This window comes from Ochotona curzoniae, unplaced genomic scaffold (genome assembly GCF_017591425.1).
Source record: "Ochotona curzoniae isolate NIBS_2020 unplaced genomic scaffold, NIBS_Ocur_1.0 contig_3520, whole genome shotgun sequence".
Classification (NCBI taxonomy): Eukaryota; Metazoa; Chordata; class Mammalia; order Lagomorpha; family Ochotonidae; genus Ochotona; species Ochotona curzoniae.
Window position 1 is genome coordinate 13541143 of NW_024465894.1, and position 15563 is coordinate 13556705.

The window sequence follows — 15563 nt, forward strand, 5'->3', positions numbered from 1 at the left end:
GTGTTCAAGGTGTGGACTTTAGCCACTAGGCTACAATGTGGGGTCCCAGGCTTGTCTTCTGCCTGCGGTGGCAGCATCCAATATTGGCATTTGTTTGAGTCCCAGCTGCTACACTTCTGAACAAGTTCTCTGCCTATGGCCTTGTAAAGCAGTGGGGTTGTGGGGAAGTGTGTGTGGTGCAGGCTGGGTAGTTCAAGTCTTCAGGTCCCTGCATCCATTTTGGAGACCCAGAAGAAACTCCTGGCTCCTGGCTCCTGGCTTTGAATCATTCTAGCTCTGACCATAGCAACCAATTGTGGAGTGAACCAGCAAATGGAAGATCTCTGCCTGTTTGTCTCTGTGTTAATTTGGCTCTCAAACAAAAATAAATCTTAGAAAGAAAGAAAGATCTGAGAGCTAAGCATGCATAACCCTGTCATGTTGGAGACAGAGAACGAGATTTTCCATCCACTGCTTTATTCTCTGTTTGGCCTTATTGGCTGGGGCAGAACCTGGAACTCCATGTGGAAGGCAGGGACCTAAGCTCCTGAGCCATCATCTGCCGCTTTCTCAGGCACATTAGTAAGGAGCTGAATTGGGAGGGGAGCAGTCAGACAGAAACCCACTCTCCGGATGGGCTGCTGGTATTGCAGGTGCACCACAGGAGTAGCTCCCTACTCAGGCTTTTTTGCTTTTTTTGTTTGTTTGTTTGTTTTTTAGATTTATTTTTATTGGAAAGGCAGATATACAGAGAGGAGGAGACACAGAATAAGAGATCTTCCATCTGAAGGTTCACTCCCCAAGTGGCCACAGTGGGTGGAGCTGAGCTAATCTGAAGCCAGGAGCCAGGAGCTTCCTCCAGGTCTCCCACGTGGGTGCAGGATCACAAGGCTTTGGGCCGTCCTCCACTGCTTTCCCAGGCCACAAGCAGGGAGCTGGATGGGCAGCAGGGCTACTGGGATTAGAACCGGCGCCCATGTGGGATCTCGGCGTGTTCAAGGCAAGGACTTAAACTGCTACACTATCACTCTGGGCCCAAGAGTTTTTTGTAGTTTTTTTTTTAAGATTTATTATTTTATGTTTATTCATGTATGCCTTTCCATGTAAATATTACTGTGTGTCCTTTTTTGTCACCTTTAAGGACTCTATTTCTCCTACGGTGTGTCTGACAATAAGCATTTGTCAGATTTGTGTACTCTCATGTTAACATTTTGAAAATGATTTGGCCCCCAAAGTTATGCAGAGAAGTTAAAGCTCCAAGGTACTAAGTTAATGGTGTCAAGAGGATGAAAACATGTCTGTTATTGGTGTTTAGAGGCGTGATGTTTGGACACCAGTGCGGTTGGTTAGATTGGTTGAATTGTCGTGGCCTCAGAAGAAAAGATGCAGACAAGTACGTAGACTCTCACTTGCCTGAGATGCTCAGAGCTGCCTCGGGACTCTGCTGGCAGGAAAGAAGCTTTTACCAGATGACACATCAATCTCTGACTGAAGCACAAACCAACATGAAACTCTTTCCTTCATACCTACTCAGGTTTTTGAAGGCAGCTTTCTGTAGGGACACAGATAGCTTTATATGTGTGTTCCCCTTGTTAAGGAACTTTACTTCTTTGAGTCTTTGTGTCCTAATTTCTAAAATGAGAATAAAAAAATAGTGTCTGCAGGTCTCTTACAATTAAAATAGGGAACATGTAGATACTGGGCATAATGAGTATCTTTAGTAATTTGTAACGGTTATTTTTGCTGCCATTTTCATGCTACTTGGGCACATTTTCTATTCCCTGTATAAAGTGAAACTTAAAAAAAAAATAAATTGACCTAAAACTACCTTTGGCAAGTTGCAACATCTCCCTTGGTCTTAGTTTCCTCATCCTTGAAATTAAAAGGTTGGACTGGAAGATCTTTGAGATTTCTTCCAGCTCAAGTGTTATTATAAGTTACTCCTTAGTTCTTCAGTTGTCTTTTCTCCAAGCTAAACACCCTCAATTCATGTTAACCTTTCCACTAGGACCTTTTATTCATCCCTTTGATCATTCCTGCGGTTCTGTTTTGGACCTTCTCCAGGTTGTCCTTCTCTTTGAAAAAAAAATTTTTTTTTAAAGTCTACCTAGCTTTTATTGAGTATTGATTTTATTTCCCAAATAGTGAAGCATTGAGACAGAATGTAAATGAAGGACAAAGTAGGCTATGTCTTGCTAGAGCTTATCATTTTGTTTTTGCTTTTAATTTTTGAGAGCTGTAGAGAGAAACAGGGACTGTTAGAAAGAGCTGCCATCCTCTTGTTCACTCCCCAAATGTCCACAACAGGCAGGACTAGACCAGGGCAAAAGCAAGGAGCTGAGAACGTAGTGCAGCTCTCCCCTTGGGTAGCAGGGACCCAAGCACTTGAGCCCAAAGCTGCTGCCTCCCACGGTGTGCATTAGCAGGAAGCTGGAATGGGAGCAGAGCTGACACTGGAACCTAGGAGATACCTTTGTGTGGATTACAGGCATCCTGAGTGGTATCTTAACTGTTGAGGGCATCCATCCACTCCAAGTGTTTAGTTTTGCAGAAAGATCCATATATGTGTGTGTATAAAATATAGTGTTCAAAAATTGAGTCCATCTCCATCTCTCTCTTGCTCATATCTGGGAGCTTCTGAGCTTTCAGAACCTTGTTGAAAAAAAAGTAAGGGTGAAATCTTATATTCCTTTTTCTTTTTTTTTAACCAACCTTCCTTCCTCTCTCCCTCCCTTTCTCTCTCCTTTCTTGCTTTCATTCTCCCTTCCTTCCTTCCATGGAGTTGCAGAGAAAGAGGAAGAATGGAGAGAGAAGATCCTCCATCCACTGGTTCATTCCCCAAATGGCCACAACAGCTGGAGTTGGGCTGGTCTGAAACCAGGAGCCAGGAGTTTCTTCTTGGTCTCCCACATGGGTTCAGGAGCCCAAGGACTTGAGCTTTCCCAGGTGTGTTAGGGAGCTGGATTGGAAGTGAAGCAGATGGGGACTTGAACTGGTGCCCATACGAGATGCTGGCACTGCTGGTGCCAGCTTAACCCGCCATGCCTCAGTGCGATCCCCTTTGCATTCCTTTTAGTGAGACACTGCAAAAGAATTTATCATTGTAGCCTGGAACAGGTGTTTACCTGATTTATACATGATAGTTTACGGATCTCTTTCACATATATTGCTTAATCGATTCTCAAACTAAATCCATGAGAGAACTAGTGTTAGCTTATTCTTCTCTCTCTCTCTCTCTCTCTCTCTTTTTTTGTTTTCTATTGACACTACACTAGGCTTCTTTACCTATGCCTTTTCATTCTTCATTTTTCCCTATCTCGTCTTCTTGTATGCGATCTTTTCTGATGACCTCTCTTTTCCATTTGTAAATTTCTATTGTTTGCAATGCCTATTCCACATAGCTAAACATTTTTGTACAATTTTATGACTATTATAAATATCAAAAAGGCACAAATCCTAAGTGTATAGTCCAATGAATTATTACCAAGTGAGCATACTCAGCCTTCAGATCAAGAAATAGACATTACCAGGACCACAGAAACTTCTTTGATCTCCGTCTAGTCACTACTGCCAACCAAGAGGCTAACCACAGGCTTCACTGTGAATACCATAGATTAATTTGCCTTCTAAATATATGGTACACAGTCTTCTGTGAGTTTCTGTTTTCTTTCAACTTGTTTTAGAGATTTATTCATGTTGTTCTTTATAGTAGTAAATGTGTAATATTTTGTTACATGAAGGTATCTCGGTTAATTCATCCATTCTTCTGTGGATGGATGTTTGGGGTTTTCATGAATAATGTTTCTATTAACATTCTTGTACATACCATTTGAATGTAGGTGTATATTTCTGTTGGAGTTTGTTCCTAGAAATGGGATTATTCAGTTTCAACAGATACTACTAAATGTTTCTCCAAAATGGTGGTAGCATTTTATACATGTATGTGAATTGTAGTTACCTGTACCTTCGTTTTGTTTCAGCTTGAAGTGTAATATTTAGTTTTGTTTTTTTCTATGTGGTCTTATTTATTTTGTGATTCTTTTAAAAGAGATTTGGTATGTATCCCAAAACTTGACACAAGGAGTAACATGTCATGGCCATTTAATAGGGTGAAGCATGTGTGGCCTGTGTGTGGACAGGACAGAAAGGAATTAATGAGAAATAGAAATTGTATAGGATGGGGCTGGCGCAGTGACTTAACAGGCTAATCATCTGCCTGTTATACCAGCATCCCATATAAATGCCAGTTCTAGTCCATACTGCTCCTCTTCTGATCCTGCTTCTTACCTATGGCCTGGGAAAGCGGACGACTCAAGTCCGTGGGCCCTTTATCCACTTAGGAGGTCCGGAAGAAACTCCTGGATCCCAGCTTTGTACCTGTCCCTCCCTGGCTGTTGTAGTCATTTGGGGGAACGAGCCAGTGGATGGAGGATCAATCTCTCTCTCGATCTTTCATTTTCTCTGTGAATCTGCCTTTTAAATAAAAATAAGTCTGAAAAAAAATTGTACAGATAGGCTTTGTTCACTCAGCAGATATCTGAGTATTTCCCATGTGCAGTGTACTTCACTTGATTTTGGTAGTATAGATAGTTCTTACCCTTGATGTCTGTTTTTCCTAGTGGCAGTAGAAAACACGCAAGTATAGAAATAAATATATAATGATACATTATGATGAGTACCATGAAGGAAATGAACAGACTACTGTTATTCTGGAGCATAGTGAGATGGCAAGAGCCTAAGTGGTCAGGGTAGGCTTCTTTAAAAAAAAATCATGTTGGAATATTTTTTTTCTTTTTTACAAAATGTTATTATTTTAAGATTTATTGTATTATTATTGGAAATTCAGCTGTACAGAGAGGATGATCTTCCATCTGCTGGTTCACTCCCCAAGTGGCCAAAATGGCTGGAGCTGAGTCAACCTGAAGCCAGGAGCCAGAAACTTCTTCTGGGTCTCCCATGCGGGTGCAGGGTCCCAAGGCTTTGGGCCGTCCTCAACTGCTTTCCTAGGCCGCAAGCCGGGAGCTGGATGGGAAGCAAGGCGGCTGGGACACGAACTGGTGCCTATATGGGATCCCGGCGCATTCAAGGCAAGGACTTTAACCACTAGGCTACTGTGCCAGGCCCAAAATGTTATTAGTATTTAAGTAAATGAAGAATTGAAGTCTTCAGGGGTTAGGTAAATCCTTTTGTGGAGCAAGGTAAAATATTAGTTATATAAAAAATGCAAATATGTATTTATAGATATGTGTGGGTGTGTGAGAAAACTAGATTTTGGCCTTAGTAGTGGATATTTGTTTTTGTTTTGTTTTGTTTTTTGGTTGTTTTTGGCAGTTGAATATAGTGTGAAATGTCAACTCATGATGATAGGAGAGTAAAAATATGTAACGGTTATTTCTTCTGGAGTTATAGGGACACAGAATGTTCATGAAGCTGAAGAGAATTTAGTCCAAAGCATGTCATCTTGTTGTTGGTTGTGTTCTTTGAGTCAGTTTGCATGCTTGGTGTCCCAGGTGACGCATTACACTGATGTGTGTGACGTGGTGGATGTTCTGTGTGTAGATCGTCTCTGTGTTTTACAAAGATTACTTGATACTCAGGAATTAAAGCATAACTTTAATGTCCTTGAGACTGACCAGCAGAATCCTGGTAAATTTTTTTTGAATGAGTATTTTATTTAGAGAGACAGAAAATCTGGTGGTTCACTTCCCAGTGCCTGCAGCTGCTGTGGATGGGTTCAGGCCAAAGCCAGGACTTTGAAATTCCATCCAGTTTTCTCACATGGGTGACACATACTCAATTACTCGACCCGTTCTCTGTTGCCTTCAGGGTAAACTTGAGGATTAACTAGATTAGAAGACAAGGAATCAGGACAAACCAGGCACTGTACGTGGGGTGTAGGTGTCCCAAGTGGAGGCCTAATGGGCTGTGCTACAATGCTCTATTCTGACTACTCTTTAATAGCTTGACTTGAGAAGAAATGTAAATAGTGTTGTTTTAGAGTTAGAAAATCTATTTTTTTCTTTGTTAGAATTGAAGAAAAAAATCATGTTTATTGCATGTGTTTTTGATAGTTTAGGAACCAGATTTTAAATTCATAAAATAACTAATTTCTGTTTTTTTTTCTGATCAAAGTTTAACCTATAATTTTATGTATATGAGTATTTAATTTTTTAATCTTTTTTTTTAAGATTTATTTTTATTACAAAATCAGATATACAGAGAGGAGGAAAGACAGAAAGATCTTCCGTCCAATGGTTCACTCCCCAAGTGAGCACAATGGCTGGTGCAGAGCCAATCCAGAGCCAGGAGCCAGGAACTTCCTCCAGGTCTCCCACATGGGTGCAGAGCCCCAAAGCTTTGGGCCATCCTGGACTGCTTTCCCAGGCCACAAGCAGGGAGCTGGATGGGAAGTGGAGCTGCTGGGATTAGTACTGGCACCCATATGTGATCCTGGCGCTTTCAAGGCGAGGACTTTAGCTGCTAGGCCACTGTGCTGGGCCAGAGTATTTAATTTTTTAAAGGATTTATTTATTTTTGTTTGAAAGGCAGATTTACAGAGACAGGAAGAGACAGGGAGAGATGGTCTTCTGGCTGCTTGTTCACACCCCAAATGGCTGCAACAGCTAGAGCTGAGCCAATCTGAAGCCAGGAGCCAGGAGCTTCTACATTTCCCAGGTAGGTGTAGGGTCCCAAGGCTTTGAGCCGTCCTCCACTGCTTGTTCAGTCCACAAGCAGGGAGCTAGATGGAAAGTGGAACAGTTGGGATCTAAGCTGGTGCCCATATGAGATACTACTACCACAAGGCGGAGGATTAGCTTGTTGAGCCACAGTGTGGGTCCCAAGGTTTTTTTTTTTTTTTTTTTTTTTTTTTTAACAGATTTTTTTAGGTGCTGTTAGTGTGGAAAAGCAGATAAGGCTGTTGCCTGCAGTACCAGCATCCCATATTGGAGTGCCTGTTTGTCCTAGTTGCTTCACCTTTGATTCATCTTCCTGCTGATGTTCCTGGGAAGGCATCAGAGGATGGTCCAAGGACTTGGTTTGCTGCCACCCATGTGGGAGACATGGGTGGTGTTTCAGGTTCCTAACTTCAGATTGGTCCAGCTCTGGATGGTGCAAATCATTTAGGGAGTGAACTTCTCATACACTTAATTCCTCTTCCCTCTTTAAGCTTCTTTCATCATTTTTTTTAACATCTTTTAAAAAAAGATTTACTTCTTTATTTGAAAGGTAATATCATGGGGGCAATGGGGAGAAAGAGAGAGATCATTTGTTTTCTGGCCCACTGTCCAAATACCTATACAGTAGCCATGGCTGGGTCAGATTGAAACCAGGAACCTAGAACTCCATTGCATCCTGGTCTCCCATGTGGATGGTGAGGCTGTGGCATTTGAGGCATCCTTTATTGCCTTCTGAGACGCAGGAAACTGGATCAGAAGTGAGTTCTGAGCTTGATTCCAGGTATGGGATGCAGGCACCCTAAGCAGCAGCTTACCCCACTGTGCATTGATGCCTGTGTGAGTATTACTAGCATTGCCCCCATATTATTAAAAAGAATAATCTCTAAGGGCTGGTGTTACGGCAGAGTGGATTAAGCTGCTGCGTATGGCACTGGCATCCCACCAGGGTCCTGTGTCCTTGCTGTTCCTTTTCTGAGCCAACCCCACGTTCATGTACCTGGAAAAGCAGCAGAAGATGGCCTAGTTACTTGGGCTCCTGCCACCCAAGTGGGATACGTGCCAGTCTCCTGGCTTTGCCCTAGCTCAGTTCTGGTCTTTACAACCATTTCCAGAGTGAATCAATAGATGAACCTCTTTTGCTCTAATTCTGCATTTCAAATAAATAAATGAATATATTTTTAAAAAATTGTAAGCTTTGGATATTGAGTGAAGATGATAGATCCGTCAGATTCATTGTTGATAAGAAGTGGACTTCTCTGGAGTGGGGATGTTGATAGTGGAGGAATGGGAGGTGGCATTTGTGAACTCTTTTCCATTCAGCTTTGCTGTGACCCTTAAATTGTTCTGTTTATTTTAAAAGGTCTTGGGGTGAGGGACCAGTGTTGTGGCAAAGAAGGTAAAATTGGTGCCTATGACACTGTCTTCTCATCTGGGCAGCAGTCAGAGTCCCAGTTTGTCTACTTCCTGTCCAAGTCCTTGCTGATGGCCTGGGAAAAGTAGTTGGAAGTGGCTTCTGCCACCCATGTGGAAGACCTGGAAGAAGCTCCTGGCTTTGGTCTGCGGCTGGTTTTTTTGAGACAACTGGAGACCAAAACAACAGATGGAAGATTTCTTTTTGTTAACTCTTTCCAATAAATAAATCAGTGTTAAAAATCTGTCTTGGGGTGGGCATTCAGCTTAGCATCTAAGACTCTAGTTGAGCTGCGTGTGCTCCATATTTGAGTATGTAAGTTCTCTACCTGGTTCTACTTCTGACTCAGCATCCTGCTGATGTATACTCTGGGAATATGGTGTTGAAGTGGCTTGAGTAATTGGATTTCTGTCATTGGTATTGGAATCGTGGATTGGCTCATGGTGTAATATTCTTTTTTGGGTGTTTGGAGAAAGAACTAGTGGATGGTGGTTGGTTGTACTACCTGTCTTTCTGCATCTATAAATAAATACATTTTACAAAAAGCTAGAAAAAAAAATAATTTCAGTGGTTATCTGAACAGGTGGAAGCCAGGAGTCAGGAATTTCATTTGTGTATCCTGCATGGGTGCAGGGGCTCAAGTACTCAGACCATTTTCGGTTGCTTTCCTAGGCACATTTGTAGGGAGCTGGATCAGGAGTAGAACAGCCAAGTTGGCAGTGTGGCATAGCAGGTTAAGGTGTTGCTTACGATGCCTGTGTCCCATGTGGGCATTGACTCGAGCCCTAACTGCTCCACTTCCCACCCAGATCCCTGCTAAAGTGCCTGGGGAAGGCCGCTCAGGAAGACGGTCTAAGTTTGGGTTCCTGTGTCCACTTGGGAGAGTTGGAAGAAGCGGTAATTCCTAGATTTTACTAAAACTTTATTCTAGATGTATCAGATCCAATTCTTACATATTTAAAGTGACTAGAGTACTTCTTGAACACTGGCATGTATAGACACCATTCATGGTGCTTACTTTGGATCCTCTTGGTGATCACATCATCAGAAATTGGCTAAGCAAGATTGGATAAATTCTGTCGTTTTCACTTTGCACAGATTAGCTGTCCAAATGAATATGCGGTGTAACTCCATTTGTTTGTTTCCCAGCACCCCCAGATGAGCCAGTCCCGAGGATGTGATGGGTCAGTGCAGATTCCTGGAGTGCATGTACAGCTGAGTGGAAAGTATCACACCACAAATAAGGTGAGGATTGTTCTTGCTTTCTGTGTTTGTAGTGTGCTTTCACACAGATGTTCTTTGTGTCTAAACAAAATCGCCAACGAGATAGGTAAGGCCGGGAGTGTAAGGGAATAGGTGAGGCTCATTGAGGTGATGTGACGTGGTTCAGGTACAGGGCAGAGTGACTCGCTGATTGGATTTTGTCCCTTTTCCCATTCCCCAGCCTCTGAGCCTTGTCTCTCTCTCTCTCTTTTTTTAAAGATTTATTTTATTTTTATTGGAAAGGCACATATACAGAGAGGAGGAGAGACAGAGAGGAAGATCTTCCATCCACTGATTCACTCCCGAGGTAGCAGCGACGGCCGGAGCTGCGCCTATCCGAAGCCAGGAGCCTCCCCTTCCAGGTCTCCCATGTGGGTGCAGGGTCTTAAGGCTTTGGGCTGTCTGTGACTGCATTCCCAGGCCACAAGCAGAGGGCTGGATGGGAAGTGGGGCTGCTGGTATCAGAACTGGCAGCCATATCGGATCCCAGCATGTGCAAGGTGAGGACTTTAGCCACTAGGCTACTGTGCCGGGCCCTGTCCCCTCTTTTTTTGAGCTGTACTGCCTTGCCTAGAAAACACTTTAGGGTTCCTGGCACGATATCATACTGGTTAAAGTCCTTGCCTTGCATGCATCAGGATCCCATATGGGCACTGATTTTAATCCCTATGGCCCTGCTTTCTATCCAGCTCCCTGCTTGTGGCCCGGGAAAGCAGTTGAGGGTGACCAAAGCTTTGCACTCTGCACCAGACAGAAGATCTTCCTCTCTGTCTCTCCTCCTCTCTGTATTTCCGCCTTTCCAGTAAAAATAAATCTAAAAAAAAAAAGAAAGAAAACACTTTAGGGAAGTGTTTATGAGTTTCTTTATATATGTAAGGTTTATTTATTTTCATAAGAAAAGTAAACCCACAGAAAAAGGAAAAGATACAGAGAAAAAGATCTTCCATCTACTGGTTCCTCCCCAAGTGACCTCAATGTCTGGAGCTGAACTAATCTGAAACCAGGAGGCAAGAGCTTTCTCTGGGTCTCCCATATGGGGACAGGGTCCCAAGGTTTTGCACCATCCTCTACTTTCCCAGGCCACAAGCAAGGAGCTGGATGGGAAGTGGAGCAGCTGGGACATGAACCAGAGCCCATATGGGAAGTCACACTTGGAGGTGCAGGGGTAGCCAGTTGAACCATGCTTCAAGCCTGTGAATTTCTTATTTTTCTTTAAGATTTTATTTATTTTTATTGGAAAGGCAGATATACAGAGAGGAGGAAAGACAGAGAGGAAGATCTTCTGTCCGATGATTCACTCCCCAAGTGATTGCAATGGCCGATGCTGTGCCGATCTGAAGCCAGGAGCCAGGAATTTCCTCCAGGTCTCCCATGTGGATGCAGGGTCCCAAGGCTTTGGGCCATTCTCTATTGCTTTCCCAGGCCACAAGCAGGGAGCTGGATGGGAAGCGGGGCTGCTGGGATTAGATATGGGATCCTGGCGTGTTCAAGGCGAGGACTTTAGCCACCACTAGGCCAATATGCTGGGCTAGGATTCCTTATGGGTGCAGCTTTGGGTTCCGGCTGCTTTACTTCCCATTCACCTCCTTGCTTGTGGCCTGGGCAGGCAGTGGAGTATGGCTCAAAGCGATGGGACCCTGTACCGGTGTGGTAGACTTGGAATAAGCTCCTAGCTCTTGGCTTCAGATAGACCCAGTTTGGCCATTGCAGCCATTATGTGAGTAAACTAGTAGAAGGGAGATCTGTCTTTCTGTTTCCTCTTCTCTCTGTTACTCTAATAAAAATAAATACATTTTAAAAGCAAAATAAACGGAATAGTTTTTTGGTTGTTTACTTCCAAATTATAGTCTTCTGTAGTCACTCTTAATGTAGATTGTGTTAAAATTAGTTACATAAAGAACATAAGGATTTAAAAATATTCAGTGCTTGCTTTGATATTATTCATATATGCATTTTATTGATTATGGTTTTGAATGACTTTTTAACAACGATTTACATATTTGTTTGAAAGATGCTGGGGGTTGGGGAGAGAAAGCAATGACTACAGTGGCTGGGCTGGCTCAGGCTGGTGCAAGCATCCAGAAACTCCGTCTGGATCTTTGCGGCAGAGGCTTATGCCCTTGGGCCCTCTCCCGCTGTTTTTCCAGGTCACAAGCAGGGGGCTAGGTAGGAAGTGGAACAGAAACTGGCAGCTATATTGGGGATGCTGGCACACCACGCTGGCTAAGTAAACATTTTAAGAAAAACAAATTTAAAAATTGTGGGTGGAAAAAGAAAATCTAAGCAGTGAAAATGCCCTCACACCTAATGAGGAACAAAAACATTGTATTAAATTTTTTTTATTTCTTTAACTAATTTTGGTTTCCTTTTCCTTGGTTAAATAGCTTTCTACTACAAAGGATTCACCACAACCGGATGAAGAGAAAGTTGGTGCCTTTACAAAGATAATTGAAGCTATGGGATTCACAGGACCTTTGAAATACAGTAAATGGGTAAATTTATTGTTTTTTTTTCTTTTGTCTTTGTCTTTATTGCTTTTAAGCTTTTTAAAGTAACTACTTTGTTAATATGGAATTTATATTTCATATTTTGTGTTTCTGGGAACTTCAAAGTGTATTTCCTAGGGCTGGCATCTTGGCATAGTGAGGGAAGCTTCTGGCCACAGTACTATATATACCATATGGATGCCAATTTGAGTCCCGGCTTCTTGACTTCTGTTCCAGCTTCCTGCTAACTTGCCTGGGAAAGCAGCAGAGGAAGATTTAAATCTTAGGGCCACTCCATCCATTTGGAAGACCTGGAGGAAGCCTCTGGCTCCTGGCATTAGACTGGTGTGCTGTAGCCATTTTTGCCATGTGGGGAATGAACCAGCAGATATAAAATTTCTTCCTCTTTCGTTATGTCTGTCCTTCTCTCTTTCTTTTTCTCTCTTTCTTTTTTTTTTTTAAAGATTTATTTTTATTATTTTCTCATTGGAAAGGCAGATATACAGAGAGGAGAGACAGAGAGGAAGATCTTCCATCCGATGATTCACTCCCCAAGTGAGCCGCAACGGCCGATGCCATGCCAATCCGAAGCCAGGAGCCTCTTCTGGGTCTGTCACATGGGTGCAGGATCCCAAAGCTTTGGGCCGTCCTCGACTGCTTTCCCAGGCCACAGGCAGGGAGCTGGAAGGGAAGCCGGGCTGCCAGGATAGAACCGGCGCCCATATGGGATCCTGGGTGTGCAAGGCGAGGACCTTAACCACTTGCACCACCGCACTAGGCCCTCTCTCTCTCTCTCTTTTTTAAGATTATTTCTTTTTATTGGAAAGTCAGATTTATGAGAGAAGGAGACAAAGCTGTTGCCTCTGCTGATTCACTTTCAGGAGTTTCTTCCAGGTCTCCATGCGGATACGGGCTCCTAAGGCTTTGGGCTGCCCTCAATTGCTTTCCCAGGCTACAGGCAGGAAGTTAGAAGGGAAGTGGAGGGCCTGGTGTGATCTCTTAGTTAAGGCTGAAGTTATCCCCTTGAATGCTCCAGGATCCCATATGGGTGCCAGTTCTAATTCCGGCAGCCCTGCTTCCCATCCAGCTCCCTGCTTGTGACCTTGGAAGGCAGTCGAGGATGGCCCAAAACCTTGGGACCTTGCACCCATGTGGGAGTCCCGGAAGAGCTCCTGACTCCTGGCTTTGGATTGGTACAGCACTGGCTGTTGTAGTCACTTGGGGAGTGAGCCATCGGATGGAAGATCTTCCTTTCTGTCTCATCTGTGTATATCTAACTTTGCAATAAAAAAATAAATAAATAAAAATAAATCTTAAAAGAAAATGAAAGAGAGGAGGAGAGACAAAGAGGAATATCTTCCTGCTAATTTAGTCCCCAAGTGGCTACAATGGCTGGAGCTGAGCCCATCCAAAACCAGGAACCAGGAGTTTCTTCCAGATCTCCCACGTTGGTGTAGAGTCCCAAGCCTCAGAGCCGTCCTCAACTACTTTCCAAGGTGACAAATAGGGAGCTGAATGGGAAGTGGGGCTGCCAGGAATAAAACTGGCGTCTAAGGGATCCTGGCGCATGCAAGATGAGGACTCAAACCACTAGGCCATTGTGCCAAACCCTGTTTGTATATTTGATAGTGTTCTTAACCAGAATCTCTCTTCTTGTTTAACAAAGAGGTTATGATTATAATACTTGGATTTGAATACTTAAAATATTTTTTTAAAGTTTATTTTGAGTCTATTTTGTTTAAACGTTACAAGTTAAAAGAGAAATGAGAGCAGGAAGATAAATTAATTAATAACAATAATTTTGTTATTTTTAGGTTGCACTTGCTTGCTACTGTATGCTTGTTCTGGTCTGTTCTGTTCTGATTCCAGAGGGGAAATTGGCAAGCATTGAGGATTCCTAAATCATTAGGAAAATTCCTTTATTCTCCTAGCTTATGTTAACCTTCGATGTATCTTTATCCCTGTTGTGAATCTCAACTGAATCTCTAAAGATTGCATGTTATAAATTTGTCATGATGTGGCAGTATCTACGTTCTCTGATCTTCATTTTAAAATTTATGACATCAAAACATCAAAGTGTGTAGGATGGTTTAGATGGAGGAATGTAACTTAACTTCATTATGAAATACAAACTGCTTTTCAGCAGTATTGCCTCAGAAATAGTAAGCTAAGCTTTCGTCTGTGGCAACAGTATCCCATATGGTTGCTGTTTCAAGTCCAGACTGCTTCATTTCCCATCCAGATCTCCGCTTATGGTCTGGTAAAGTAGCAGAGGATCGTCCAGGCCTTAAGCCACTGAACCCACTGTGGGAAACTTGAAATAAGCTCCTGGTTCCTGGCTCTGGATCATATTGACTTAGCTCTGGCCATTGTGACCATTTGGAGAGTGGACCAATGGATAGAAGATCTGTCTGTCTTTTTCTCCTTCTTTCTGTAATTCTTCTTAAAAAAAAAATTACAGGGCCTGGCGCGGTGGCGCAAGTGGTTAAAGGTCCTCGCCTTGCACGCCCGGGATCCCATATGGGCGCCGGTTCTAATCCCGGCTGCCCCGCTTCCCTTCCAGCTCCCTGCCTGTGGCCTGGGACAGCAGTCGAGGACGGCCCAAAGCTTTGGGAACCTGCACCCGCGTGGGAGACCCGGAAGAGGCTCCTGGCTTCGGATCGGCATAGTATCGGCCCGTTGCGGCTCACTTGGGGAGTGAATCATCGGATGGAAGATCTTCCTCTCTGTCTCTCCTCTCTGTATATCTGCCTTTCCAATGAGAAAATAATAAAAATAAATCTTTAAAAAAAAAAAATTACAGCAGCTGGGACAGGTGGTGGCTTAACTCACTGAGTCTCAGCAACAGGTCCCTTCTTTAATGTTTTCAGTTGTATTTCTCATTTTTCTTTTAAAATCTTACATTAAATTTTTCAAAAAAGATGTATTTATTTTAAAAGACTGAGGTCATGAGAGTGAGGGAGAGACATATCTTCCAAGCACTGGTTTGCTCCCAAATGGCTGTGACGACCAGGATAATGTCAGGCCTGAACCATAACCCGGTAACCTATGCATATCTCCCATGTCAGTGGCAGGGGCCCAAGTTCTTAGTCTTTTTCCCACTGTTTTCTCAGTTCTGATCCTCATATGATATATCGGTGTCATAGATGGTGCCTTAACTCATATACCACAATACTGGCTCTCATACTTAGAATTTTTCTTAAAAATTTATTTATTTTTATTGGAAAGATTTACAGAGGGAAGGAGAAGCAAAGAGAAAGATATTCCATCTGCTGGGTCACTCCCCACGTGGCCACAATGTCTGGAATTGAGCTGATCTGAAGCCAGGAGCTAGTAGGTTCTTCTAGGTTTCTCACATGGATGCAGGGTCCCAAGGCTTTATGCCCTCATCCACTGCTTTCCCAGGACACAAGCAGGGAGCTAGAAGGGAAGTGGAGCAGCTGGGACATGAACCAGTGCCATATGGGATCCCGGCAAATGCAAGGAGACGACTTTGGCCAGTAGGCTACCACAGCAGACCCTCATACTTAGAATTTTAAGTATAGCTTTTCCTTGACCTATTTGAATAGTCTCATACAGTGGTTTCTTTTAAATTATTATTTACATAGCAGTTCTGAGTAAGACATTTTGTCGGAACAGTATTTACAAGATTTAATCACATGCCATGGAATATGTAGCTTCCATGTTAGCATTATGCCAAAAAATTATTCCTGGCCAGACAAGTAGTTAAGAACCTGAAATGTAGTC

The 15563-nt window shown here is 43.0% G+C and overlaps 1 protein-coding gene across 5 annotated transcripts in view; it reads left to right on the forward strand.

Moving 5' to 3' along the window:
* LOC121157379 (ubiquinol-cytochrome-c reductase complex assembly factor 1) overlaps positions 1–15563 on the forward strand; it is a 98857-nt gene that overhangs the window by 11576 nt on the left and 71718 nt on the right. For 2 of the 5 annotated variants that reach the window (XM_040981573.1, XM_040981576.1), the window contains exons 3-4: positions 9217–9312; positions 11715–11822. The exons of 1 other annotated variant lie outside the window; for it this stretch is intronic. In XM_040981573.1, the coding sequence (XP_040837507.1) occupies positions 9217–9312; positions 11715–11822 (204 nt within the window). The remainder of the gene's footprint in view (positions 1–9216; positions 9313–11714; positions 11823–15563) is intronic. 2 more of the 5 variants (XM_040981575.1, XM_040981574.1) reach the window with 2 other exon arrangements.